Source organism: Coccidioides posadasii, chromosome 3 (assembly GCF_018416015.2).
Source record: "Coccidioides posadasii str. Silveira chromosome 3, complete sequence".
Taxonomy (NCBI): Eukaryota; Fungi; Ascomycota; class Eurotiomycetes; order Onygenales; family Onygenaceae; genus Coccidioides; species Coccidioides posadasii.
Window position 1 is genome coordinate 3323785 of NC_089409.1, and position 27960 is coordinate 3351744.

Here is a 27960-nt window from a genome sequence, read left to right on the forward strand (position 1 = left end):
GGCCTGGAACAAGCCATACAAAGGTACATACATAGTAACTAATAGGACATACATTCACTGGAACAGCTTTTCTCTGCTCTCCCTCTCCAATGATCAACTTGGCGGAATCACTGCTGCTTTGGTGGAAACCTTGTTGGGATCAAATTAATCACGTCGCTAACTCACGAACCAGCTAGGATCATGGACGTCCATATGCCATGGTGTTGGCCTTGAAGCAAGGATATTTCTGGTCTCCATCGATGCAAAGAGTGACGGACTCGTTCCGCGGAGCTTCTCTGGCTCGTGCTGCAATGTTTCTAATCCTTCCTGCTTTACACTACAAAAGGATGGCGAAATCTCAGCGGTAGTATGCGTCAGCCAGAATGCTTATTCTTACACTTATGGTAAATATGCTGGGGTCAATGGGACGTATCGTATCACTACAGGGAAACTTGTAGTTCCCTGTTTGGATGACGAGAACGGATCAAGAAGCAATCCGCATACTCCCGCTAGGCCGGCAGGAGCTGAATGGGTGTAAAATCATCCATGTGCAGAGCCAGGCCATGGTGCCTTGCCTGGGAGCAGCCTGCGTCGTGGCCGTTATTATATCTTGTGGATGTGCTCGAAGGAAGGTTATGCGAGCAAGAAGATACATATGTGACACACGAACTTTTTGAATAAAGAAGGCGAGGGACGCATTTTGGATGACCATCTGCGTGAAGCGTTCATGGATTTCCAACTATTTGCCAAGTTCATTGAGCATCAGCCCAAAGGCCCACAGCAAACGACGGACTAGCCACATCTCAGCCCTCTCTGATAGAATCCTGTCTCGTTCCATGCTCACTCCTTTCCTTCTTCTGCTCCTCCATTTCCCTCCTCTGTTCCTCTTGCCTCTCTTTGGATAGTGGTTTGCGGGAGTTTGCTCTTATCCGGATGAAACCACTGTTCCCTCGGCACGTTGGTCCCGTCGGCCCCTTCGTGCTCGGCCCTCAATCCAGGCGGAAGTCGTTTGAAAAGAGCCTCGATAAGCCAAGGACTCAGGCCAACCGCGTCAACAACCTCGTCGAGGCCAGCAGACAGCGAGCGATAGACCCCGTCACGGCCGAGAGAGACAACGCCCATCGGGTCCATTTTGAGAGGCCGGATGAGGTTGCTGAGCTCTTGTTGAGCCGGATCATTGATGTCGTAAGGGGGACAGCAGGTTCTTGGGTCTTGCAGGGTTTCAGCTTCCCGGCGTTGGTCTTCTGGCTGATTCACGTTCGGTTGAGACATGATTATTCGGGATATGGGAGCACTTTCTGATTACAAGTTCGTCACACATAGGAGTTGGACGAGAATGTGTGTGTGAGAGTGAAAAAGAGAATGACGAGTAGCTTGTTTTGAATACTTGCAAGCTCTGGTATCTTAACACAGGTGCCGGTGCAGTGATGGCTTCTGCTCTCGTTATCTGCGTGAGAAGCGTACTCCAAGATTCTTCAAACACCTTGATTTCTCCATTTCTAAGGCTTCGTCACAGTGATATATATACACGCTTCCTCCCTACTATAAGATAACAACCAGATATCTGATGAGTCTGTACAGGCGCCGGGAGGGCTGGCTCCAACACGACCCTGACAAATTGGAACTTGAGTTATCGATTGGCTCCAACACATAACAGGGGGTGTCATTCGAGAAGCCGATTCGCTCCCTCCATATGCAATGGAACATCCACCCATTGCGTCGGAGTACCGGGGGGGAGCCCCTTCGATATATTATCTTCGTATCTCTACCAGGCAAAGATCAAACCATGCCACCAGCTCGTCTTTGCCTTTTGGGCATCGATTCGGAGGTTGTACATCCGTTCAATGCTCGGATCCTTACGCAGAGGGGTGAATACCTCCCGAATCACAGCCTTTAACAAGACGCTCGTGCACGCGCGTTACCCATTTAGATGTCCGCGGAGTAGAAGCTGGGGAACGCATGACGCAGGCCTCTTGGGTCGCCAGCATGGGGTAACTATCGCTGACTATGTTTTTCATATCCTCTCCGTGAAGGAGCCGTGAACCGGCAGATGTAAGGAAATATCGGGTGCAGTATTATATAAATATATCTTCTCAAAATCATTATTCATCCGAATTCAAATAACAGCAGCTGTCGCAACTTTGCTACTTCCTCTCAGTCATCTTTTGTTGTCATTATGCTATACGCGAAGGTAGTTAGCTCCAGGAGGAAGTAATCCATATTGAATTAAGTATTGCCTTTCGCAAGGGAGGCCCTTGTGGCCCTTTATGCCTCTACCTCCTAGCCTGCTCAACTGTGTCAACCGTTGCCACTCCTACATGGTCTTGACTCTCCACCAAGCTAGACGGAGTGACCGTCCGCTTGTTAGCTTCAAGTATCTCATCGATGGTCACGCCAGCGGCCTTGGCTTCCTTCAGCAGGTCACGATGCAACAGTCTCCAGACTATGTGGCTTCCAAAGATCCCTATTTCCAAAGCCAACCTAGAAAGCCCTGTATGTTAACATATTCCTTTCGCGCGACAGGTTTAGCCAGGGGATACCCACACAACACAGTACATAACACCTCCGAGGACATCAAAGGAACTTTCAACAACTATATGTATCCATTTATGTGAGCCAATCTTAACCCAAATCCTTAATGTTTGTCCCTTTATACGCTCACCTAGAGCTAGGAGCGAGAATAGCGCTCCAAATGTATCAATGGTAAGGAAGACCCAATCTGAAAATAGGTCAGCCATGATCTACACTATTCATTTGGCCGGATGCTGCGAAACTTACTGATTCCTACAACCCTCCCTCTTCTTTTCCAAATTTCTTGGTATGGAGACATCAACCCTAGCACAAGAAGTATTGTGGCGAGAATACCAAACAAGAGCGCCGGCCAAGTAATGCCTTTTCTGTATGGGATCTGTTGGAAGGAAAGGGAGGTCAGAGGCATGATAATGTGATCTAAGACGCGAGACATATTCACCCTTAACGTAAGAATAAAAAGGACCTCCGAGCCACCCAGCAACACTGCGAGAGCAAGGGTAATTACAGTTGCCTTAACCCTCGTATAATTGCTACAAATATAAATATGTTACTTTTGTATGTACGAGTACGAGCCCTCGTGTACGCAGTTGACTTACTGGTGATAAACAAGAATCTGCGCCCAACATATTAAGCACAATGTCCCAAAGATCTGCGGTTGAATTTGAATAGGTATATTGACACCCTGTAGCCGTTAAGTCAGGCCTAGATCGGAAAATATGATCGAAGGACTGCATTTCTAAACTCACTTGTAGAATCATATAGATACCGAATGGAGGAGCACCTGAAATCCCCGATCCATTAGCGGTCTGCTTCTCACTTTCCTTCCTTTTTTTTTTTTTTTTTTTTTTTTTTTCGATTTAGATAATATAACGTCTAATGCTGCTGCATACAGGGGCATTGGAGGCTAGGGAGCATACATAGGGCCCATAGGAGCATCATGGACGCTGGCAGGCCATCCGTGTTTTTCCTCCTCCAGTTGTACCATATTTGAGGTACGAGCTGGATGCACCATAGCACGGTTCCGATGGTGCCCAGAACATTTGCAGCAACGGGTATCTCTTTTCCTTCCGCCATCTATTTACACGATCAATGGCACTCAGATGCAAAGTATCCGTCACGGGACAACTAAATAGAAATATCTTGCTGGGCTCCGGTTGTCCAGCTTTGCTTTTTGGTTATGATATCGATCAGAGTGAAATTCCCTTTATTTCCCTTTGAAATGAAAATGTCGATGTAGCAATGGCCGGTTGATGACCTCTGTCACTTGGATTCCCGCTATCCTCAACTGAAAAGAGAATAGAAAGCCGCAGGTTGATAATTGAACTTGAGAAAGATATCCATTTAACAAAGGCTCAAACACGCCTTTCTCAGACCACTGAAAAGGAACGATCAAATCAATATAGTGAGCTCGTCTTAAGCCAAAAAGAAACTGCTGGGATATACGAAATCAATTTCAAGGGAAACCCAAGGACAAACGGGCATGCAAGCGAGGAGAAGAATTATACTCAATCCACCTCATTGTCTGCTTTTTAAGCAACCGCGGTCTGTGACAGAAATATGGCACCACATACCGGTGTGGAGGACATCCCCACTGGCGGAGATGGGGCCCTTTAATTTTTCTGATGGAGCTCTTATTTCATCTCCTTTCCTTTTTTTTTTTGTGCTTCTCTCTTTTTGCAAGTGTCGCTGCCGGAGTGGAAGCCAAGCTTTGTACCAGAGTCCGGCCGTCAACCAGCGAAGAGAGCTAAGACGGAGATAAGCTCGCGCTCGGCTGCGATTGGCCCAGGGTGAGTTAAATGAACTTAACTCGAGTGGGGAAGAGCACCCGCAAAGGTCAGAAGAAAGAGGATAAAGTGGGCGGCAAAAAGGGGGACAATATGGGAGCAAAATTTCAAGGGTGTTTTTTGGTTCGAGTGGACGGGATTGACATATCCCGGAATAGATTTCGGGAGCAAACCACTGATCTGGACAAAAGAAAAAAAAAAAAAAAAAAGGAAAAGAAAAAGAAAAAGCAGAAAATGAAAGTAAGAAACAGTAAAATGAAGGCTCCTAGCACCAACCATCAAGTCGAGAAGCAACACATTGGATAAGCTGGTCCTGCATTCTCACTTTAAGAATGCCTGGGAAGCCTTTTTGGTACAAATGTCGCACATTACGACATATATACAGGGTACTCCGTACATAGAGACTTAATCTATCAGCTTATATCCACGGTCACAAAATCAGAAAAGACATGGAATGTGAAAAAGACTTTATCCTCCGCAGGGTGAAATTCTGCAATCATGCCACCTATTGGACAATTCTCAGCCTGGTACGGAGTAGAAGACTGAAAATTGGATATGGGTAATTCAGACAATGTAGTTAAAAACTGCTGTGCTCATAACACATTTAAAAATTTACTGGCATTAAGCAGTATGTTTGGTAATGTCGATCATGTTGTTGTGCGGTGTCCCTGCATGAACAACCAGCCCCCTGTTGCTTTTTCTGCATCATGCCTAAGAGTCAAGTATCAACAAGCTCTCATTCATGCGTGCGTGAAGGTTCTTGAACGAAATGGTGTTTGAATTCATGTGTCACTGACAAGGAATGATGGTGCTTGTATCTCCTGACTGATGAGTTCCTGTCATCCCATTGCCCCGTCAGTTGATCACTCATGTCCTTGCCCTATTGTATCATTTATACTCGTATTAATTATATCAATATTTGTCACATCATGCGTTACTGTCAGTGCTTGCTTGCCCCCTTTCCGTCCAGGCACGCCAAATGCTCTGCAAATACTCAAAATGCTTGCATGATGTGATATATCCGCTAAGAAAGAATGCCGGACAACAAGCAAAGGCAGATTGGATGCATGCAACTTTCAAACACAACTGGTTACTGCTGAAAACATAGCCCTTTGATCCCTTGCTTTTGCACAACCATCACATATCTTTCTGCTCACATTCATATTGCTGCAGAATTCCCATGAGTGCAAGATTATGCTGTAGATAGAATGTCTGCAAATAGACATAAACTGCGCATAGTCCCATTCCCTTCCAACCTACCTATCTTTCTCTTGGTGAAAACATATGTATATATGTACAAATTCTCGGCGGGCGGCCTAAATACCACCTATCACACAGAAAAAAAGAAAAGAAAAAGAAAAAGAAAAAGAGAAAAGATATTGCACACTCGAATGGATAAAACAGATGGAAAGGAGTGCATGTCCATTTATGCATGTGAAGAATGCCCACCAAAAAAAAGAAAACTGATAGGAACCAAAAATCTTCAGAAAATACATAATGCACACATGCGTTCCTTTCTCATCTGCGGGAAAAGAAGGGTAGATAGGATATCGACAAATTTGATGAGACCATCTAGAACATTGGCTACAGGGACACATGAGTTTAGCGCCAGTCAAATCTCAGCAGCACTTTGCCGATCGTAAGGTGTACGAATACAAGTTCGAGAATTTTCTCCGGGGGATCTGGGTCAAATATGAATCACACATTAATAAAGAAAACATGAAAACAGGTGGGCAGCTGAGTACGGGAGTTCCCAATAACAGGAGAGACAAATCGGAGAATTGAAAAACATAAGAATGAACCAAACAGTTATAACTAAGAGCCCATCAGACATGACATATTTATCACAAGCCCCCAATTGCGCCAGAAAAATTGATGATACGAAACAAAAAAAAAAAAAAAAAAAAAAAAAAAAGGCAGAAAAAGAGCATAAAAAAGGGAACGAGGCAACGGGTATCAAGTGTAGAGAACACCTCTTTCAGCAATTAGGGAGGATGTGTGCACGGTATTAATTGCCCACACATCGAGTTCGGTGGTGTTGCCTGCTTTTTCCTTTCTTCGCTTATAGCAAGATCAGGTAGTTCGACGGGGCAATGCCTGTCTCTCCCGTCGATTTCTTCGCTTGCCACCACCGCCCGCTCACATCAGATACCTCAAGGATCTCGTGTTTTGTAAAACTGATTTCGTTTGCATCGTCTGGGTTCGCTTCATACGAGTAGATCGCCTTTGCACGGTAAGGGTATTCGGTAGGCGGGCTAACTTCGTTGGAAGCATCTCCGGTTGCGCTACCGTTGGCTGCCAAGTTCACCTGGGAATTGCCCAGACCGGATGCTCCGGACTGACCTGTTTGTCCGCCCCCGTAACCTGGTATGGGCGACGACGTTTCGAATCCGTTTAATTGAGCAGAGGTATACATCTGCGGCGGTTGGCTAGAAAGGGTGGTGTCGGGGCGATTGTTGTAGTGGTTGGACATCTGGCTCGGATTGAGATATGATGGCTGCTCTTTATGCATGGCGAACGAATCAATGTAGGTACGAGGACGTGGCTGAGCTGTAGAGCCAAAATAGAAGATCCAAATGATCTAGAAAGGAAGACTGTTAGGATGATTCTCTTACATAGGCGCTAGAATTTGAAAAAAAAGAAATAAAAAAAATCCGTACATTGATGATGGATAGCAGGATAAACCCAGCTCCTGCAGCTTCCTTTGATCCGGACTTATCTTTTAGCATGACGTCGACCGCGAACGTGGTGAAAGCAAAGGCTGATGAGACATATCCGACAATCTGGAGATGACCACACGCGTTAGTGAAATGCGTCCAGGCACATAGATATGGAATGGTAAAGCAGCTATACCGCAGTGCTATAGATATGGCTCGTGCCCGTTGCCATCACATATGAGATACCGAGGATGCAGAGCAGTTGATAAGCAATGGTCCACCAGTATATATTTGGGAAAAAGCCGCGGACGTCGGAGATGATAGCGGAGATGAACGTAATTAGCCATGCAAGCTGATGAGAGGGGGAAAAAAGGGGGGGGGTTAGCATTTGTGCATTTCTCAGGGCGCGAAGCACGTATCAACGACGATGGGTGGATGCTCATACCAATGATATCGAGATGGATGCCAATGCAAAAGGGTCGCCAACTAAGTTATCTATGTTGATGCGTGCCATTGTGCTTTGACGCCGATCGTGGAACGGAGGCGGCTTGTGAAGGGATGGCGAGGAGTGGGTTGGTGGTCGAGTAACCATCAAAGCAATCGCAGCGAGATGGTCGTGGCTCCAGTTTTATTCAAGACAAAAATAAAGAATTCAAACTCGACGCGATTCCTCCCCCACCACCAAAAGATATTGAATCCAAATGGGACGGGTGGGAATTTTGTGTGTTTGCGTCCAGGAGTCTTCCCTGGCGACGAGCTCGAGTCTTGGGGTAATTTTCTGTATGATGATTGCACGGGACTTGCAGGTGGTGTGCCGTCACGATGTTATCAATGAACTGAAATCACGGATTGACGCCTCGAGAAGGTTAACAGGTCGCGACATGGAAAGGGTGGCAGATGCGCTGAGAAGCGAAACTCTCGACCGTCCGACGGAGCTTGCCTGTCAGTTTTGAAGAGACAAAGCCGTTGACAGGTGGTGACGTGGGCCTCAACGGGGGAACGGGAAATTTGATCGAAAAATTCGCGGGTGTTCGAAGCAGCGCCAGGCTGAAGAAGGGAGGAAGAGAAGGAAAGTAAGAGAAAATAGGAAGAGAGAAAGAATGGCAACACAGGGGAGACAGCTCGAGAGAAGCTGAGGGCAGAAGCGTCTGGTGGGGAGAAAAGAAAGCGAACGATGAAACGAGTGACAGAGCGATGGGAAGGGATGGATTGATTATGGATGGATGGATGGAAGGGTGGTGGGTGGGTGGATGATGTGTGGTTGTGGTGTGCGGTGGAGAGAGGGAGGCTTGGGGGGTTGAAAGCGTAGGGGTAGAGGATGGCTGAGCCTGGCCAATTGGCGCGACCGGCGGTGCGGCGTTGGTGGTTGGTGGGTGCAGCAGGCCCGAAATTAAAAATAACCCTTTACAAGTTAGTGAACTTTAGGCCTGCTGCCTGCCCCGAAGACACTGCTGGGAGAAGCCCGTCCAGCTGCAACCGAAGTCTAAGCTGCACGAAAAACCGGAAATTAGTTGGCCAGCTACGGAGCACCTTCAAATCGACACCATCATCGTCGACTGTTTTCCTGGAAGACGAAGGCAAAAAAAAACAGAGAGCGAGAGGGAGACGAAAAAGCGATGTCTCAAAAAAGACCCTTCCCTCGGGTGCACCACTGCAAAAGGACGCTATCTGCAACCCCCTCGTCTGTACTCCGTACGATGCGCCCCTTTCATAACCATCCCTACTTTCGACCAGCTGCAGAGGGCTAGAGCGCCCGCCCGGCTCATGACTTTTGGAAGCATGAACGACGATCAACTTGGGCCATATTAATCGCGGCGAACCTGCAACTGGGCCTTCCCCAGATCATGCAGAGAGAGACTTCAGCGTCCACCAACCCTCGTTGCACAGGCGAGCAGGATTACCTGAACGGCGACAGGAGACTGATTGTGTGCGCTAACCGCTAGCTTTCACTTCCACTCATCCTAAATACCAGCAGCGGTCTGTCTTCGACATTTACGGAATATGGAGTACTGGTGAGTTGAACATGAGGCCAAATTTTCGCGGCCGCTACCTCAAGCAGCCACCGCGACCGTCTTAAACTGGAATTCATCCGTCGGAGGATCTCTCTAGGATCAACATCCTGATTTTGGTCGTCACGCTGTCGGATTGGCTGCTTTTTATTCTTTTTATTTTATTTTATTTTTTCATTTAAAACTCGAAAAACGGAGTTATACGGAGAACATGGTATATATCTGGACGTGCTTGAACCTGCTGAGAGAAGTTGATTGCAAGCGAGTCTCGGACAATGTATGTTGTACACGCAATGTCTCCATAAACTGGGTAGGCGGTCAGCTCCACATGCCGAACGCAATTCTGGCTTGCAGGCTTCGTCCTTTTATTTTATTTTATTTTTTATTTTTTTTGGTCGATCATCACGTTTGCAGCCGCCTCGTTTGCGGGTCTCCTCCATACGGAGGACGCCATAGGGCTGTTTCTCCTCTAATCGTGTGGACTTTCGACGGAATAATAAATGCTTCATCATCAAGCAATAAGGTCGGACCACTGGACTGGAAGCATTTACGGAGTACATGTAAACATATACGCCCAGGACATACGTACAGCACAATGAATTGAAGTCCGCTAACACCCGCAAGCAGGCGGGATCTGAAACATACATGCAGCCGATTTCCTTTCCTCCCTGCCAACCCCTGTTCAAAAGGGCACGTAACGGTTCTCACTTGAGGAATGGATGGACTTCGAAACTACAGGTTCTTGCGAGCAAGCATTTTCTCGATCTCAGAATGAATCGTAAGGGGTTTTCTTCAATAGTTCGAAGCACAGGAGCTATAGTGTTCTTGAATTCAATGGTGCCTGCTTCTGATGCATTCATGGTTTGCAAACGAACAATAACAAGTTAATTCTGTAGTTATTGGAATCCGACTTTCTAGGCGCCCAATTTGAAACCTAGAACTCGAGAACAAAAATCCGATTTTCTAAACCTGAGCTGTCGAGAGAATATGTTGTATTGGGCGGTACCCCATACCCGTTCCAGCTACTTGTTCTCGGATATTTTTTTGCACCTATTGGCTCATCTCATGCCGATACCTTTTCCTTGAGCTACACCACCTTTCCCTCCATGGAAGCTTTGTAAGATGCTTTAGGGCATCGTCTGCACTCGGGGGACATCAAGAAAACAAATATCTCTAGTTCATCTTCGGGAAAGCCTTTGGTCTGAACAGGTGAGATGTTTGATCCGTATGATAGATGGTAGGTTTTGAAAGATGCCCCCTTAGGTTCATAGAGACATAAGAGCTGCAGACCTATGATCCTGCTTAGGGAACTTGTTCCTGGCAAATCTTCAGAGCATCACCAATGAAGAGGCCCGGTCCAATTTGTGAAACAGACTGACATCGAATGTCCATGCTCCCTGCAGTATTTGACAGATTTTGACGCATAGGATATGTGTAGTCAATGCTGCAAGGAAAAAGTAAACATGTAAGAACGCCTCAGAAAGACTAGAAACGAAGAGGGTCAATGGATTTATCCCCTCTTGCATGAAGATCCATGTCAGCTTCCAAGGAAGCATAAAATTCTAGCACCCACTACTAGGATGCCTGCATTGAAGACGATGCCAGATGGTGGCTGCAGGAAACAGCATTCTAAACCTAGGAAAATTATATGTACAATAGCTCTCAGGCGAAATCGATGGAAAAGGAATATAAAATTGCGCAGATATTCACAGTAAGGTTGAGGGGTAGCCTTCATGCCGTGGGAGTCCAAGGTAATAAATTGACATCCGGGTCTGATCGCCTTGCTTAGTACCACCTTTGTGTGGACAGAGAATTGACATATCATCGTCCGAAAAGATAATTATCTGAGAGCTGTTGTGAGTCTCGAACTGCTATGCCGCTGGGGAAACTGGCCAACCCTGGAATAGAAGGATGCTCAATCCAACACCGGAGAGACCCGAACCTGTCATTCAGCAAAATCGTTCGAGGTAACTTAGTTACATAGTGCAGTAAGTGTCTGTACACTTCACCCACCCGGAATGCCAGACCGACAACAACGATCCTGGACCTTCGTTGGCAAGGGGCCGGTGGTCGTGAGGATGCACCGCTCCTTTTTGCCTTGTGTGGAGAAAGGGGCGGGTTTCAAGTTGAGTAACTCATGGTTCTGATTGGGGGTTGCAGACTGTGGGCGCGGAACCGTGATTTTCGAATGCTTGGGCTTCACAGACCAGAGGCTCAGGATTGCCAGAATGCTTCGGCGCGATCTACGCGGGTGCGAGTAAGCGCGGCATGACACTTTCGTCCTTGGGTTCCATCTGCACGAGTCTTTCCCTACTGCCAGGAACAGGATTGAATCTTTATCACGGATGTTAATCCGTACTCAGTACTTTTCAAACACGCCGCATTACTGGCAGCACTCCTCCCATCTAGTGTTCTCCGTACAAAAGTAGCAGTAAGCAACAATAGACTACGTCAGCATTTCTTAAAGGTAGCTTCGTCCCGCGGTGCGTTCTCTCGATACTTTCATGCGATCCGTGGATCTTGACACTTTTGCCAAAGATTCACGGTTCGACAAAAGTTCAGGAACGCCAATGATTAAACCTTACCGGGGTCATACTAAAATCGATACCCCCGTCGTTCTCGTCAAAGACGTTGGGTAAATTGAAGAAGCTTTCCCAACGAAGGGGCGCCTGAGACTCTTGCTCGACGGCTCGAGTTACGAACTCTTTGTTCGTTTCACCATCCTCTCCTTCCAGCTCCGTAATAGGCAACCTAGTAATGCCTTTAAAGCTTAGCAAATGCACTCTCGGATTAGCAAAACGTAGTTCGCCCACATACCTGCCTCCCAAAGCATGATATCGCAATTCATCGACAATTGGCGCAAAAGTCGAAGCCGGCATAGCATATCTACACCTCTTTCCATCGTTCACTCATCCCTCACCATTTTGGCCTCTAGCCTCCTGACTTCCCTCTCCGCCATGCGAACCTTCTCCTCCCATTCCCCCCAAACCTCACCGCCACCTACAATTCCCACCTCCAACCATCTCTTCATCAACAGTGCACTTCTCGCCCTTAACTCCGCCACCTCATTCGCCTGCTTTTCCTGCTCTTTGAGTAACCGATCAATTCGGGGTTGTAGTCCAATCAGGCCCGTCGATGCGCTTGCAGGCGGAATGGGTAGGTCCTGCAGTGAGCTTAGTCGAGAAGCCGTCTCGGGGAAGGCGGTAGCGTAAGACAGAACGATCGAGGCGAGAGATTGAGTGGAGAGAGTGCTGGGGACGGTGGTGGGATTGGAGCTCTGGAAAAGGTCGGGGTAGCGAGAATCTGGAAATGTTCACAAAGAGGATAGATGTCAGTATTCAACGCAGCTATATCAGATATCACGGAGCGGCGCGAATCGGAGATGCAAGTAAGAAAAGAAAACCGGTATCAGTATTGCAAGCAGGCTAAATTGTGTCTCGGGATATCAAATGCCAACGTAGGTGGTAGGAATGAATCCGTACACAGTTTCAGCACATCCTGCACAGCAGGAACTTTCGAGCTCAAGACTTTCAGTCCATGTTCCAATTCAGCCAAGCGAGCAGCAACCGACTCCCGCGCAGATGCAGGAGGTGCAGGAAGCCGTTCCGGTTTACCAGTCCAGGTTGCACGGCCCGTAAGCAGGAATTCGATTCTACAAAGCCGCGTCTCCAGAAGGTCAACTGTCTCTGCAGCTGTAGACGCGATGGTATCTGGAATATCAGTCTCCATTATGTTGAGAGATCGGTATTATGTTGGGGTTGTTTGGGTCCTGAATACTGCGTTGTTACTCCATACGGACGAACTCCAGAAAGACGCGGCCACAGCCTTGCCAAGAAAGTTTTTTTCAGTCCACAGCTCGCCAGCTTCAAAAATGTTTAACATTATGCGTCTCAAGAGTCGTCTCTGTATGGAGTCTGAGAAGGCTAATAAACAAATACAATCAAATATCAAACCATTTCTTTTATTGCACTCATTAATAGCACCAGCTTTTGCCAGAAATTGAAATAGAGCATTTGTGTCCAAATTAACTGACGAACGTGCTGAGGCCTACTGGCCCAGACGATATCATATCATTACCTATTATTATGAATACTCTTTATCATAGACGCTAGCTATCTCCTTAGCCCGTGAACTCGCAGTCTAATACAGGTATACTGTAGTTAACTTTGCAAGTCCTCCACTCATCATAAACATACTCATGCTGCAGGAGGAACACCGTGTCCAGGATCAGAACTCGCTCTCTCTGCATCCTTCTCTGTGACCACACAAGGTTCCTCGTTGACCATCGCCGGGACGGAGGCCTTCCGAGTATTAGCCGGACGAAGGCGGTTGGACAGAGATTCCACCACTTCTTCCGGATCTGTCAGTGCAATGTCCTCATTGGAGCGTAATTCAAGTTCGGTCTCGCGAGAGTGGTCTGGTTTGGGGCTGTTTAAGCTGTTTTCTTGTGCGATATCCTCGATGAATTCCTCTTCTGCGTCTTCTTCCTCACCTTCCTCGTCTTCATCCTCTATCCCTTCCAGTCTCTTTTTCAATTGAAGAATTTCACTCTCGAAGCTCTCATTATCAGCGTTCAGGAACGACTAAGACACTCGTGTTAGTCCTGCATATATGACAGAATGGAGCTAGCTTTACCTGCAAGGGTTCAGGAAGTCCAGACCCCTTAAAATGTACTGCGTCGTCGCTGGCGTAAACAAGAAGAACAGAAGAATTCTCTTCCTTTGCAGCACGAAGAACTTCAATTTCACGAGCTGGCGTTATCGTATAGCCGGTAGCCTCCGTATTGTTGGGCAATGGAACCCTCGGTTGAGTGGGATCCAGAATATATTCAGTTCCGTCTATTCTCGTAGTGGTAACAGGCACTCTCATGCGCCTAGAGATAGCTTCCTTTGCATCATCAACGGAGTAACTGATACGCCACCACTGCCATTCACTCTCAAACGTCATATCTGGGAATGTGTCTCTCAAAGCCTCCGCTCCAGGGACTCTCTTTAAGACATACATGACATGCTCATGAGTGCAGACACCACGCAAGGTATATTTGTAGTATGGTGGTCCGTCTCCGTCCTTGAACGTTAAGTGTCGAGAAAATTGCTTCAGGTTTTCCTTCACTTGCTGCTTTTTCTCATGTAATGCTGGCGGGCCTCGTTAGCGATAAAGAAAACACAATTTCCGGTAAAATATCAAGCAATGATGGTCCTTACCTGCAAGCTTTCGATCAACTTTTTCTGCAATAATCTTTAGGTCGCGCACCAGTTTCTCGCATTCTTCTGGAGTAATAGTCGTCGTGTGGGAAATGTAGTCGTTTCTGGAAGAAGATGTTTCCAAATAAGCACCTTTTAGGGCCACATCGGTGCCGGTGATTGCATTTTCTAGAAGGGTTTTGAAGGATATTTTCTGGCCATGTGGAGCGTCAACGGTCGAATAAGTATCAATCAGTGTTTCTATGTTTTCCAATTGGATTTCAGCTTCCAGCCGACGAGTTCGCAGCTGTCGAGTGAAATCTTTATTTAACTCCATATACCGATCCGGATACCACGTCGCAGGGATTTTCACTCCAACGGGTCTCCCCCGTTCGTCTTGAACAGCTAGACGCATGACGAAAACAGGAGCGATATTTTCCAGCCAAGCCTCTTGAGACCTGGATTCTGGAGTATCGGGCCAGAGAGATGTATCGATAACATCGTATAGGGTTTCAACATGGTCAGGATCGAACGTGATGTCTGCGAGAGCAAATGGTACCCGGATGGGTGGTGAGTTGGGAAAACTAGCTTTTCTGACAAGGACTGACTCAAAAACATTGCTTCTGCTCTCTAAAGAAAATGCCGCATGTTGCCACCTTTCCAGTAACTCAGGTAAGAACCTGAGGCGATCATCCCGTTGGACCGACAGGATGCTCGCAACTGCTTCTGCGCTTCCGAAAGCACGATCTGTTCCATCGAGGAACGCCATCAATCTTTGCATTTCCAGAAATAATTCGTCAGGGCTCTCATCTTGTTTATCAGGGTCGATCAATGACGCCTCTGCAGGGAGATCTATTCGTGCCCCATCCCACCATTGAGGATGATAGCCGTAATCTGACATAAGTGTATCCCTTGAGATAAACGCTTCCCTCGAGAGTGGAATGGCATGGAGTATGGTAATGCATGCTGCCAGGTAATTGGCGTGGTTTAAAGGACGAAGGAAAGGGGGCTGGTCGTTGTCTCTTTTACGCTCCTCCGGATCTGGGTTGATGCATTCTTCTTTAGACTTGGGATTTACATACGGAGTGACGGCCCACGATGTACTATCGTAGTGATCGCGGTTGGCAGGGCCGAAATGAGTACCCCTAACGCTTATAACACCAGTTTCCTGACCAGCGGGATCAAAATTGCGATTTAGAGAGGCTGCGACCGCCTTTTGCACGTCGTGTTCTTCACGCTCCTCAAGAGTCATTTTTCGGGTATTTTCCGCTAGAATTTCCAATCAGAAAGGTTTGCAAGTTTGGATCTTGTCCGAAAATTCTCACGGTAATGCGCTGCACCGTCACCTTCACCTGCCCTGGCTCTCTCAAAGACCGGGTCGCGACCTACTCGTGATGGAGGGCGTGACGGAGGGGCCGTATAGCTGGTGTCGCCGCGTTCGATTTCAAACGATTCTAGAAACACAGCGCCTGTCAGAAGCGCCTTGCGGAAACGATGTACGGGATATGGCGGGGTGGCAGCGGTCTCACTTTGGACATTATGTACTTGATATCCGTAATATTTTGGCTGTGGCTCCGAGCTCGCCGGCCAATCGCCCTAACAGAATAACGCCGTCGATTAAGTTCTTCCTAGGAAGGCTCGGAAGCTTGAGCAGCTGCTCACCTCAGCTTGGGAGCCACAAACGCTCTCGTAGAAGGCATTGGCGGCGCGGTTCGCGTCAAGATTGTGTGCCTACCATGGTGAAGAGAAGAGTCAGTTCTGTCATACATTCCATAGATGATGGGAGAAATCAAGCCAGCACCCAAAGTTCGGTCGTCCTGCTGTGCCTGAAACGTGTTCTGCAAAGAAACGGATACATATCGATGTTGTCATTCAGCTATTTACCTGCAGTAGACTGATCGCCTGATCTCTCGTGGCATTTGTGATGGTGACGAATTCGCTAATCGCATCTTCGGAAGGGACTGAAGTCATAGCTAGGGTATTCGCTGAGAGCGTAAACCGTTTCGGCGGAGGAGGCGGAATGCGACTGTCGGTCTTCCCTCAAGCTTTCGATTCAGCGTGAACGTCGTCATAGGCCTTGGCGATGGTCGTGGGGAATGACTGGCACCAGAACTTAACTAGTTTGCGATCAGGTCCAACGCCCATGGGTTCGTGTACCTGGTTTGAAGAGCTTTGAAGGTAGTGATGAGGTCCGGATGTAAGGACTCAAGTAACGATGATGCGGCAGTGAGATTGGTTTCTGGTTTGATTAGTTACTTAACCTTTCTGTTTAAAAGGGCAGGCGACAAGCATTAATCATGATTTCATGAAGAAGCAACATCTACTACGTACACCAGCCCACCATGTGTTCCGAAACACATATTTCTTTTTTTTTAAAACAGCTTCAGCAGTTTCTCAAGGTCCAGGTATCAAGGCAACAGGCATGGTAAAGACAATGCGGGCAGAAACAAACAGTTTGGACGGACATTGCTACATCTGTAATTTTTGAATCCTGCACGGCCTCTTCACGGCACCTCTGTTCTGTGCAATCAAAGCCAGCACAAATTCCAGTGGCTACATACTCGATACAACAGCTAAATCATTCCAAAGAAGTTTAAATATCGTAAATCCACCCAGGATCCAGAGTATACAGCTGCAAATTTTTCGATTCTTTCCGCAAGGTATGTCCACTGTGATCGTCAACACACTCTGGTCGGCTATTCGGCTACGTATAACTAGTTATAGAATACTCTGACCCGAAAAATTGCCCGACGGCCAGCCATCCAAGGTGAACTGGTCGGCATAGTTCACATCGTCGAGCGGATGGACGCAGCGCCAACGAACATTATTTTCCCGCCAGACCTGCCGTGGCGTCGGGCCGCCAAGCCGCAACAACCTTCCCTTTCGGTGCGGCTTCTCCACGCCCCGGCGCTCCTTTTTCCTTCCCCCAACGCCGAACCGCGCGCTTCCCCGCATCGTCGGCGTCCCGCACCGACACCGGCCTCAGCATTATCCTCGGATTAACCACAGGGATCCGTCGTGGGGCAAGGGAGAAAGATGTCCTTTTTGTGCTCTGCCTAAGGATCAAAGTCCCTCTTCCTGGACGCTGATCCTCTGACGAGACTCAGTTTTCGCTGCAGAATCCAGACGCTCGTCACTCCAGTCATCAACACGCTTCAATGGCTCGGTCTCAGCTCTGGAGGCTGCCACGATTGGGCAAGGTGCAAATTCTTCCCGTGAGATCAAAGCTTCAGTCGAGGGGTTTGCTTACATATAGCTACGCGCGTGGCCCGTCCGAGGTCAGTAACTACTATATTCCGCACACCTTGTCTAGCCGCTGCTCCCCAATGCCACACCCGCCTTGCTCGTCGTTGACCTAAAGCTAACTTTGCTCCCGGCTGCAATTTTGCATGCGCGCTTAGCCCGTATAGCCAGCATTATTCGAACAAACCGTTGGGGATCATTTTGCAGGCATTGTGAGCCAGCATGGAGACAGAACAGCGTCAGCCCTTCCGTCGTGCACCTCCCTTCCAGCGCTCCACACACTGATCCGCTGCATCCAGGGTGGTCTCGAAGCACCAGAACCAAAGACTCACATACAACGAGCTGGATTTGAAGAGCAATTCACTAGCCCGTGGCTTGGCGTCAATTGGCGTTAAAAAGGGAGACCGGGTGGCTGTTTCGCTGGGGAACGGCATCGAATACGCAATTGTACGGCCAATGTGGCTCTCCCGATGCCTGTTCCTGGCTCCGCGAACGGTCGGCTAATCGTTGTTGTGAATAGGCCACATACGCGCTTTTCAAGCTAGGAGCGGTCTTGGTGAGTAGATTCCAGGCGAAGAGTCCAAAGTACATCAACATGGACTAACGGAAGATCGCTCTCCAGGTCCCGTTAAATCCTAATTTCAATATCAGCCAGGTCGCTGCGGCTCTTAGCCATTTAGCAGCTACCCATTTGATCATTAGCACCGAAGCGAATCTGCCACGACGAGAACCCCGATCAAATCTTCCGTTGCTTACACAGCTTGTCCCAAATCTTAGCAGCGGCAAACTCGAATCGGCGTTGGTCCCTTCCCTCAAGCATGTTATTCTCGTTCAAAATGACAATGGCCGCATCGATACATCGTCTTTCGCATGCACCACCTCCTTCCCTTCAATAATGTCCGAACTCACATCGGATATGCGACCTTTGCCAGCCCAGGGCCTCGAACCACACGACGTCGTGAATATACAGTTTACATCGGGGACAACATCTATGCCAAAGGCGGCTTGTTTAACACACCGGTCTATCTTGAACAATGGTGCTCAGATTGGTGACCGGATGATGCTCACACCTAAAGATGTGGTCTGCTGTCCACCACCCCTTTTCCACTGTTTCGGATGCATTCTAGGATATATGGCTACCGCCACGCATGGATCAGCCATCGTGTTCCCTGCTGAATCATTCAACGCCGTCGCTACACTCAAAGCGGTCCAAGAGGAAAAGTGCACGGCACTTTATGGTGTCCCCACAATGTTTGTCGAGGAGCTGGAACTCCTAGCAAACGGGACTATTCCATACGAGGGCTTCCAGTATCTACGAACGGGGATTGCCGCCGGCAGCAGCATCCCCGCGGAGTTGATGAAGAAGCTCCACAAGACTTTAAACTTGACGGAGCTAACCATATGTTATGGTATGACAGAGACTAGCCCTGTCTCTTGCATGACCACCACAGACGACCCAATCGATAAGCGCATCAACACCGTTGGCCGCTTGATGCCTCATGTGGAAGCGAAGGTTGTCGACCCCGTAGACCATAGTAGAATTCTCCCGGTGGGCTCCAAGGGAGAACTCGCTGTCAGTGGTTATCTGGTCATGAAGGAATATTGGAACGCTCCAGAGCAAACCGCCGCAGCCATGAGAGCCGATGATGAAGGGAAGATCTGGATGCACGTTAGTACCCCTTTTAATTTCTACTTCTACTTTGACCTCTTCAGAAGGATGTTAAAAATCCCCCTCCCTGCTTTCTCTAGACCGGAGACGAGGCATCAATGTCGCCTGATGGGTACGTCACCATCACAGGTCGTATTAAGGACCTAATCATTCGTGGCGGTGAGAATATACATCCACTGGAGATCGAGAACTGTCTTTTCGCCCACCCTGGGGTTTTGAACGTATCCGTGGTGGGGGTTCCCGATCAAAGATATGGCGAAGTGGTCGCTGCGTTTGTCGTCGCACGAGAAAATGGAGAAAAGAGAGTCACTCCCGATGATATCAAGTCATGGGTGAGATCAAAATTAAGCAATCATCTCGGTAAGCTCCTATCTCGTTTTCCTTAATTTCTTTGCGAAGTTTGACCGGCGGTTTCCGCCGCCATTTGCACGCATGGTTCGTGTTCGGGTTGAGCTTTCTCGGATAATCAAACTCATGGCGACATATGATTGGGACTCTGTCGCAGTCAATGAGTTATTCGACCACTTTTCTCGACGTCGGGATCGTCAGCCGCTTTCTCATGTTGATATCGCGATGCATGAGCCAAGCACCCAGTACTTGCGATGGCGGAAGTGCTTGGGATGCTTGTTTTTGCTTACTTTCATGATTCTGCCCATTTTTTCTTTTTTCAACTGCACTCAAACCAGACCGCAAAATCGATACGAAGCCGTCTTCGTGTTGATCTTTCGACCTGCTTACTCACTCAAATTTGGGAGTCCCCGAGTTCGTAACCGTTTTCTGAAAAGCTACCTATCTCGTGTCATTCCCCGTACCGTCATCTTTGCTTTTCCCTTTTGAGAATACCCTCCTCTGGCAACTTCGGTTTCCCCCTTGCTTTGGTACGAAGGATTTCTCCAGGACTTCGGTCGGAGTTCATATGATTCCCCCACAGTCGTGGAACGGACTTGAGTCCCACTGCTCTTTGATCCGATCCTTGCCGACCAAACTACGCCAATGGCACAGGGAAACAGGCGACCACAAGGTTCCGCACGGGCCCTAAAACGGATTGCAAAGATCTCAACCCCTCAGCAGGCGGAAAGCCCCTCACACTTCTCCATGTCCTGGTGAATCAGCCTCGCTACTTTCACTTTTTAGCTTGACACACGTGTGATCGGGATATTATCCAACTGGCTACATCTATCCTGTTACAGCATATCTTGAGTTAAACTTACCAATGGGTCACGTTCACCTTGTCTATTGCCGTGATCCGATGTCACTTCTCGCTGTTTTCTCGCCTCTTTTTGCTTTGATTTGTTTCAGGTTTCGCATTGATCATCACTTCGAGGTTTGTCGCTGACTATCTTACCATAGTACCCAAATTCGTCTTTTACATAAATGAGACGGAGTTTCCAAAGACAGCAAGCGGCAAGATCCAGAAATTTGCCCTGCGCGAGAGAGCGATTAAGCTCTTAAGAGAAGGTAACGAATTGAATGCCAATAGTGCGAGCAATGGCGGCAGCACATAGACAAGGTAACTCGGCACCTCCGGTACTTTTTCGCGGCCATGGCGGCAGAGCGCCGACGCGGACCTCATCACAAGATAGCGTCGTTGGAGGGGGAGAGCGGCAGACATAACACGACTGGTCCACTTCATCGTGAAGTGTACATGCATGCAGCGTGTGTATGTACGGTACATACGGATGTACTCCGTACTTAGCTTTATACCTTTTGATCTGCGGGTTAGATACCTACACTTCAATGTTTGGAATACGCGAGCCTGTCAATTTTTAGATATCAGTGTAACGACGATGGTGCTTGAATTTATGCTCTCTTCTTTACCTAGCAATATTTACCTTATACGGAGTACGTAAAACTCCCAAGACAGACAAGCAGGGTTCTAGATATGAGCATAAATCCTCGTGGGGATATCCGTATCCGAGACGCGTCTCAATCCTTGCCATTGACATGGACGGAAATGCTCTCTTGCCTTATGCTGCGTGGGATTGTTGCATGAGGGAGGTCTTGAGCGATTCCACCCCCCTAAAAGGGAACCTATGCATCTCATTCGTCTATGCTTCCGTTATCTTGAGGCCTTTTGTTTTTTCCAGTGGCAACGGAGCTCGTGATGAGTTATCCTTGACATGGCGAGCTGATATGCACGGTTGGAAACTCCGCAACATACGTGTTACATATTTCTGGTGGACAATCTCAGCCCTACAAGTAGAGTATACATAATTGTTTTCTTTTTTTACCCTCCTCCCACGCTCTCGTTAGTGGCCGAGTGAAACTTTCGTGTCTTTTGGCGATGAGACGTTGGGGGCGGCGCATCTTGGTGGCGAGGGGTAACATTAGGGGGGGTGTGTATGTACTCCGTACAAGGTACTCTGTTATGCCTCGAAACTGGTTGGGCAAAGCGCCGAGAGAGTCAAAACGCGAAAGAGGCCAGGTTATGAATCCCAAGAGTTGCCATCATCATCTGGACGCAAAGAAATCCCGCCGATAAGTTTCTCGATCCCTAACTTGTACTCAATTTACCCAAGGTATCCAAACGGTTTCCAATCATGTCTTGTTTCTTCTATCCTGCAGGATTCATACCTTCTCAGGACGTTCGTCAACACGTGTATGAAAGGGCATAAACACTTAAAACAAGATGTCTGTAGCACCGGCATGGTTCCTTTCAAAAGGTGCGGTCGCATCGTCCAAAATCGATAGTCAAATCACCGCAAACGGAAGTTCGCTGGTTAATGGCCAGGGTTTGCTATCGAAATCGCCTCAGTAGCTCACAGTTCAGTACAGTTTTCATGACAACCTATCGGCCGGTTTATAAGCTCAATCCGGGAGACCTGAGTAAATTCTCTGGTTTCAAAGGTCTTGCTCAAGCGAGCAGGGTACCAAACCCGGCAAGGAAAAAAAGGTAAGGAAGCAAACGGACCGAAGAGCAATGTTCTGCAGAATAGAGCAAAAGACATTTCCATGGAACATTGCTCGACAAAATTTTTGCAACTTTTCTCATATGTTCCCCGGGTTCCTGAAATGCCCAAAGTTGGAATAGTGATTGAGAAAGTGGGCAAAAAGCCCAAACGCCCGTGAATAATTCGAGCGGCAATTCTTCATGGTGGATACCCGAACATGCCACGTAGTTACTGGGCGCAAGAAGCCAAAAAAAAAAAAAAAAAAAAAAAAAAAAAAGAGACGAAATTGCTACCTGACTTTCTTTGACCCATTCGTCTCATCTTTCTTACTCCTTTGTGATTTAACTGGAATCAACAGTAAACACCTCGTGGCCCCAATGCATATGGATGCGCGTATGGATCGCGCACATCTCACGGCTGCAGAGCACCTGCATTGTCTTGAAATTCCGCTTGGCGGAGCGTCCCAAGCGTTTCCAAGCACAGCGGAGTTGTCAGACAGCTTGTCCTGATGGTTCCTTCTTCGGACCTTGGGCCATGAGCGGAGAGAAAAAGTCAACGGCCTACGGCGTACTGCCTAAGAGATGCCTATGTAGCAGTATCCTGTACGGAGTACGAGATCTAGAGGATATACGGAGGACTGAAGACGAAAGCTGCTATTTCTCAAGAGCGACGGCACGTTTCGGGGCTGACAAGTTACATAATCCGGTGTCGGTGGTTGATGTAACCCCGGCGACCGAAGAAATGAAGGCCTGTTGCGCCATCCGCGGAAATGCAAGAAAATAATCGTTCCTTTCGAGCGATGTCTGAGCAACTGGTTGGCTGCAGGCTCTGTTTAGGTAAGTGTTTCCGGAATTACCGTGTTGGGGATAAATCAGCCTTTGTGTGAGAAACTCGGCGACTCCCCATGACGGCGTTTCGCCGGCGTGAAGTTAGTCAATTAAACCGTAGAACATTGGCTGGAAGGTCGACTCCCTTTCAAGTAATGATTTTAAGCTGTAGCGATGATTTGTCGCCGTTTTGAGCAGAGCCCTTCAATTTCCCCTGATTTTTTCGTGGGGAAAAAATGACTTCCCAACCGTCCCAAAATTTTTAGCTTTAACTTTCACCGCTTCCAAAATCCGAAACAAGCAATAACTGGACCTCATCTCGACATCGCCAGGAGGAGAAACAAATAGGATGAGGAAACCCAACAAACCGCGGCTGCAGCATTGCCCAGCTGAACACCACCACAAGCAGCCCTTTCTGTCATCTGACCCTCACGATGATTGTCTTCAGACTGGTCTGGACTCAGTGCCGCTGGAGAAGGGCCCTGGAATAGTTATATGTCCAAGAGGCCTTTGCTGGCAGTCAAAAAGGGCCTCGTCCTCCCTTCTGCTTACTTTGCGAATCCCACACAAGCAGGAGGGCACGTGGGTGGCCCCAGCGCCTCTTCGTTTCCCCGGATTCAAGAGGAGGACCGGCCACTGTTGATGTTCATCCAATTATGCAAGCAAGCCGCGCTTGCAAGGCTTGGCTTCGATTCTGACGTACAGGTGCATGAAGCAGACGAGTTTAGAATGGGTCTGTGCTTTAAGTGCGCGGGTCCTTTTTCTTTTTGGGGAGGGGGGGAGAGGAAGATGAGGGGGGTTGGGTTCGAATTCAAGGACTCTCGATGACGACGTCGTCTGAGGTCACATTCAAGAGCCAGAAGGTTGTTTCACCTCTCCATTGTTCTTGCGATTGTATTGGAATTCGGATTCCCGTTGTCTTCGTCGCAGAGCGATACCAGATCAACGCAAAAATCTCGGAATAGCCGCTGTTACATAATCCAGCAGGCTGCCGCTAGCCGCAAATGGTAAGACTCTAGAAACGGTAATCGAAGCGATTTGTTGCCGAGGTGTTGCGTGTGATTGGCTGGCGAGTCGTGTAACGGTATGTAATGTAAGGTAACGCAACCCCCCAACTGAAGATAGGCACGTGGATCACGTGAGGCCAATAGTTCGATCGCAAGCCAAGCCTGCTGCGGTGCCGTGCGATTCGAAAAAAATGACGCAACTTTTTCTGCCCGGTCAGCCTCGCAGCCGCCAGTAACAATGCCGTATCGGTGGACCTGGATGCTGTAATCCACCCGTATCCTGTAATCAACCTCTCTGTGTGGGATTTCAAACCAAAGTGAGGCGCCAGAGCCAGGGGATCTGCTGGCCCGGAGAGTTGGGAGAAACGGATGAAAATCGTTACTTCCGAATGGAACAGGTTCTTACTTTTACCCTCTGCAGAGGACACGGAAGCTCTCTCTACCTGGGTCGATGGGAAAGCAGATACAATCCGTGATGCTCCGAAGGCATGCGCCGCAGGATATACCATTCCTGTTGTTCCCCATGAGATTGAGAGAGAGTATGCTTTAGTCGATAACCAGCGTGCAAAGGGCCCGCGTCTGGATGCCTGGGATCACAACGGTCTTGCCTAGGTACCCAAAGCCGGCGCTGCTCGGATCAAGTGTTAACTACCCGTAGCAAGGGGAAAGGAGCCTAACTTGGATTTGCGAGAGCTTGGGCCAGCTCCGCCGGGGCCAAAATGGCATACTGGGATCATCGTGCAGCAGTGCTTCAATATAATGCGGCAAATGCCCGTTTTCTAAATGATACTCGAGCCAAAGGGAGACACCATTAGGTAACCTCGGAATAATGATCACAGATAACTCCTCTTTAGGTCTATGCGCGCGAAGTGGGAGAACCCCTTTGTCGGGTTATTAAAGGCTCACAAGCACCTTCACATTTTGTTATTTGCGGCGGGGTGTCTGGCGCTAAACAGGTATGATGCGTGGAACCGGGGGTATAGAGCGCATTGACGGAACCCACGGGAATCCCATGTATTGTTGACATGCGCCTCTCAGTATCAGGAAGTGCATGCGCAACGCACGGGAAGGACATACTCGCCTTTGCCCATTTCTTGTCCTTGGGGTCCATCCCGGCTTCATGCTTGGAAGGCTACGAAATAGGCGATGATCGGAGCAACCAAAGCCCAAGGTTTCATCTCGATGGTTATCGCTTGGTGACAGCTCATTCTTCACAATCCTGAATCTGATCCTCCAAGCACCCAGCGTCCGTCAAACCACCCAAATTGGAAGAGTGTTATATTCGGACCGGGAACGCGAATCTCTCGGGTGGTTTGCGATCGACCTGAATGTCACCTTGGCTGACAGCTTGGCGAAGCAAGAGATGCGCAAGAAATCGTGCGAAAGGGAAATCTGCATACGGAGTACGGAGAAAAATCCCTGAGTTTAGTCCTATCCAAACCTGGGCTCCCTCAACCTCTCGAATGAAATTTAAATTTTTGAAGTGATCGCTCTGGGTAGCCACTTAGGGGAATGTTTCCGAGTAGCTTCGGACTTGCATGTGTGCGCGTGCATGCTTCGGTGCTATCATACGTACGGATCTTGGTTTCTTGAGAGAGTAATTTCCTATCTAGCAGCCGGTCGATTTTCGTCAATCCTTGGTGAATTGTCAAATGTGCCTCGCAAACGTGACACCTGACCCAACTCTTGTCTGGGAACCGATACAGCGCGCAGATCCCCCGGCCTCTTAGGCGTCCAATGTAGACGGGTGCATGGATTTATTTACTTTTTATTTTATTTTATTTTTCCTGCTGAGCTCGGGTTTAACATTACAACAATATGAAATTGTAGACGATTCGCCGCGAAAAATGCCCTTCAGCCGTAGAAGGCCGAGACGTGTTCCACGTGAGCGAAACCGATGAAGCCGCAGGCGCTTGATTTGCTCGGAGGGAAAAATAGTAGCGGTGAGAGGACGAGATGTCGCTCTGCCATGACGCAGTGGTTGGCTGGGACCACCGCTTGGAGCCGGAAAGTCATTGTTCAACGCAAAAATAGTCCCAAACATAGGCCCCTGGCCGAACGTCAATAATAACTGTCCACGAAGACAGAAAAGAAAAAGGTGTGGGATTATTCTTTGATAATTGTTATTTGTGGGGAGGACGGCGGAAATAATTAATAACCGCAGGAACCTTTTCACCACTGGGAAGCGGAGCCGGTCAAATACCGCTTAATGTTCGACAGGGGCGCTGGAACAGCCTAACTCAAGTCAGCTAAGGTGAAGAAAGGTCCAGCAAGCCATTCAATGGAGCTCACAAGATGCGTGGCAGCGAATCGTGTGCAATCATTTTGAGCTTGACAGTGGAAAACTGAACGGTTACTGCAAGTTTGTTTTCAATAACTATTCAAATTATCATTGTGGGGATGAGTCAGAACAAGTAATTCGTCTTTTGTCTTTCCTGCAATGAAGAAGAGAAAAACAAAAAAAAAAAAAAAGAAAAAAGAAAAGAAAAGAAAAAGAAAAAGGCTCTGTTTTGAATGTCCAGGCGACACGAGGATGAATATGCAACTCGGCTTCGAGCTCGTGTGAGACGTTACCCTTCCCGGATAGCTGCGACGAAAAAGCATGGGATTGAGGTGGAGAAAACACCGGGCAGCTGCGGTGTTTACCAAAGACGACTGAGCGAAAGAAAAGAATGCCCAAGCTCGAAGAGAGTGGCATTCAATGCCTGAAAATGGAGCCAGGCCCGAGAACTCTGTCACTTTTAGGAAAAATACGCTGCGAGCGTGACTACCTGAGATTCAATCCTGTTCGATTATGCTCGATCTGAACGGGAATGGCATCGATGCTTTATGTATGTTTGAACAGGACTCCGTACAGATGGCTTGCAAGCAAGCACCGGTAGCTCAATGCTCGCGGAACATATCCATGTAGCTTCCTGGAGCCAGGGTTCCAGGGCGTTTCAACCCGAGCTCACTGAAACTCAGGATCTTGGAGTCTGGAAGTGAAAGGAATCGAGACTGGGCCGCTGTCGAGCATGTACTCTGGACAGGACAAATTGATTTGTTTCAAGGTTGGTTGGGGAGATGGCGATTATTTTTTTTTTTTGGTTCTGGAAACGGACATGACAGGGTGGTGGTAAGGTAGTGTCATGGAACAAAACAGTTCAGTAATGTACTGTAAGGGCTGTAATGTATCTCAATAACCTCTCGGCACTATTTTCCCGTGCCTCACAAGTGCAGACATGTTCCCTGGCAACTTCACCCAAAAAAAGAACTATGAATGTGGGGATGCAAGTTCATCTTCAACTCTAATTGTTAGCCTGAAAAGAAAATAGCGCGCAGCCTGAACTGTCATGATCGACCGCAGAGCGGAACCAGGATATCCAGCGCACACCTAAGAGAGCCAAGATTGGACGGAAGGATTGTCTTGGGATGGAAAGGCCTTGCCGCGTAACAAGGGAGCAACAGTAGAAAAGATTGAACGGGAGACAAGTGGCACTTCTACGCCTTGGCTGCTGCCGTGGGTAAGGTCGTCTCGGCTTCCGCTATGAGTTTCGTCAGCAAAGCAACAGGAAGCGGTCGGGCAATCAAAACCAGGGCCCGGCATGCGGAGGATGGAGGAGGGAAAAAAACAAAGAAACCATAGCAATGGCTCAGAAGATAAAAGGGCCGGTTGATCTCAGGCGTCAGAAGATCCACAGCCAGGCGCTTATCCATTCCACAACGTCTCCGTAATTCTCCATCTTTCCCAAGAGCATACTGCTCTTACTCCATATATAATCAAACACCTTAATAAAAGTGACTTGACCAGAGGGATACATATATTCTCCTGGGTCATTCTGACATTGAACCAACCACTCATTCGTCGACCCATCATCCCCTTGACAAGCGGCGTTCGGTGCAGAACCAGGTAACGAGCTTCCGTTGCGCAACTCGGCCGACCGCCAATCCCGTTTCCCCTAACTACCTGGCATCGACATCCCGAACAACTGGTATCCGCGGTATATCGCCGCCAAGCTTCATATGTACACAACGAAATCATCGCAAAGTCCACCTCGAACAGGAGGTGAATACGTATAAGAGGATCGATCGCGAACTCTCCAACGCTGGCAAAGGATCACACATCCCAGTTGAAAACACGGTCAGCATCCATACGGTGTTCCGGGCGGTATAGAGATAGTGACTTTACCACGATAAAAT

The 27960-nt window shown here is 48.2% G+C and overlaps 8 protein-coding genes across 8 annotated transcripts; 2 read left to right on the forward strand and 6 right to left on the reverse strand.

Annotated features, from left to right (window-relative positions):
• Positions 1–178: 178 nt before the first annotated feature.
• D8B26_006001 (uncharacterized protein) lies at positions 179–1251 on the reverse strand (the record flags this gene model as incomplete). The annotated part of the gene is made up of 3 exons (XM_066125056.1): positions 179–316; positions 377–419; positions 824–1251. 3 exons carry the CDS (start codon positions 1249–1251, stop codon positions 179–181), a joined length of 609 nt encoding a protein of 202 aa, XP_065981137.1.
• A 959-nt stretch (positions 1252–2210) lies between these two features.
• D8B26_006002 (uncharacterized protein) lies at positions 2211–4524 on the reverse strand. Its single transcript, XM_066125057.1, has 8 exons — positions 3429–4524; positions 3258–3292; positions 3108–3193; positions 2951–3041; positions 2758–2887; positions 2642–2698; positions 2524–2572; positions 2211–2460 (listed from the first exon to the last, which is right to left on the reverse strand). The coding sequence occupies exons 1-8, from the start codon at positions 3583–3585 to the stop codon at positions 2253–2255; spliced, it is 813 nt and encodes a 270-aa protein (XP_065981138.1). The 5' UTR covers positions 3586–4524; the 3' UTR covers positions 2211–2252.
• Positions 4525–5471: 947 nt separating this feature from the next.
• SHO1 (Transmembrane osmosensor) lies at positions 5472–7361 on the reverse strand. The gene is made up of 3 exons (XM_066125058.1): positions 7149–7361; positions 6956–7078; positions 5472–6876 (listed from the first exon to the last, which is right to left on the reverse strand). Exons 1-3 carry the CDS (start codon positions 7338–7340, stop codon positions 6358–6360), a joined length of 834 nt encoding a protein of 277 aa, XP_065981139.1. The 5' UTR covers positions 7341–7361; the 3' UTR covers positions 5472–6357.
• A 3259-nt stretch (positions 7362–10620) lies between these two features.
• Positions 10621–12690, reverse strand: D8B26_006004 (uncharacterized protein; the record flags this gene model as incomplete). Its single annotated transcript, XM_003069981.2, has 3 exons — positions 10621–11722; positions 11779–12264; positions 12444–12690. 2 exons carry the CDS (start codon positions 12688–12690, stop codon positions 11867–11869), a joined length of 645 nt encoding a protein of 214 aa, XP_003070027.2. The 3' UTR covers positions 10621–11722; positions 11779–11866.
• A 299-nt stretch (positions 12691–12989) lies between these two features.
• D8B26_006005 (uncharacterized protein) lies at positions 12990–16287 on the reverse strand. Its single transcript, XM_066125059.1, has 7 exons — positions 16029–16287; positions 15807–15875; positions 15674–15740; positions 15470–15598; positions 14166–15413; positions 13597–14096; positions 12990–13544 (listed from the first exon to the last, which is right to left on the reverse strand). Exons 1-7 carry the CDS (start codon positions 16113–16115, stop codon positions 13158–13160), a joined length of 2487 nt encoding a protein of 828 aa, XP_065981140.1. The 5' UTR covers positions 16116–16287; the 3' UTR covers positions 12990–13157.
• Positions 16288–17159: 872 nt separating this feature from the next.
• On the forward strand, positions 17160–19442 carry D8B26_006006 (uncharacterized protein; the record flags this gene model as incomplete). Its single annotated transcript, XM_003069979.2, has 6 exons — positions 17160–17422; positions 17555–17625; positions 17687–17834; positions 17908–17943; positions 18010–19056; positions 19137–19442. Exons 1-6 carry the CDS (start codon positions 17303–17305, stop codon positions 19440–19442), a joined length of 1728 nt encoding a protein of 575 aa, XP_003070025.2. The 5' UTR covers positions 17160–17302.
• Positions 19443–19841: 399 nt separating this feature from the next.
• On the reverse strand, positions 19842–20668 carry D8B26_006007 (uncharacterized protein; the record flags this gene model as incomplete). The annotated part of the gene is made up of 4 exons (XM_066125060.1): positions 19842–20091; positions 20268–20289; positions 20402–20480; positions 20579–20668. The coding sequence occupies 4 exons, from the start codon at positions 20666–20668 to the stop codon at positions 19842–19844; spliced, it is 441 nt and encodes a 146-aa protein (XP_065981141.1).
• Positions 20669–24150: 3482 nt separating this feature from the next.
• On the forward strand, positions 24151–24393 carry D8B26_006008 (uncharacterized protein; the record flags this gene model as incomplete). The annotated part of the gene is made up of 1 exon (XM_066125061.1): positions 24151–24393. The coding sequence occupies one exon, from the start codon at positions 24151–24153 to the stop codon at positions 24391–24393; it is 243 nt and encodes an 80-aa protein (XP_065981142.1).
• Between the last annotated feature and the right edge of the window lie 3567 nt (positions 24394–27960).

Excerpts from the sequence above, each read along its gene's own strand:
- D8B26_006002 (XM_066125057.1), bottom strand. The coding sequence starts at position 3,585 with ATGGCGGAAGGAAAAGAGATACCCGTTGCTGCAAATGTTCTGGGCACC. Across the intron at positions 3,042-3,107 it reads CAGATTCTTGTTTATCACCA|CAATTATACGAGGGTTAAGG; the intron begins GTAAGTCAACTG and ends TTATATTTGTAG. Across the intron at positions 2,699-2,757 it reads AGGGAGGGTTGTAGGAATCA|ATTGGGTCTTCCTTACCATT; the intron begins GTAAGTTTCGCA and ends ACCTATTTTCAG.
- D8B26_006005 (XM_066125059.1), bottom strand. The coding sequence starts at position 16,115 with ATGACTTCAGTCCCTTCCGAAGATGCGATTAGCGAATTCGTCACCATC. Across the intron at positions 15,741-15,806 it reads TTTGTGGCTCCCAAGCTGAG|GGCGATTGGCCGGCGAGCTC; the intron begins GTGAGCAGCTGC and ends TTATTCTGTTAG. Across the intron at positions 14,097-14,165 it reads AGTTGATCGAAAGCTTGCAG|CATTACATGAGAAAAAGCAG; the intron begins GTAAGGACCATC and ends GAGGCCCGCCAG.
- SHO1 (XM_066125058.1), bottom strand. The coding sequence starts at position 7,340 with ATGCTAACCCCCCCCCTTTTTTCCCCCTCTCATCAGCTTGCATGGCTA. Across the intron at positions 7,079-7,148 it reads GCCATATCTATAGCACTGCG|ATTGTCGGATATGTCTCATC; the intron begins GTATAGCTGCTT and ends GGTCATCTCCAG. Across the intron at positions 6,877-6,955 it reads TCCTGCTATCCATCATCAAT|ATCATTTGGATCTTCTATTT; the intron begins GTACGGATTTTT and ends CTTCCTTTCTAG.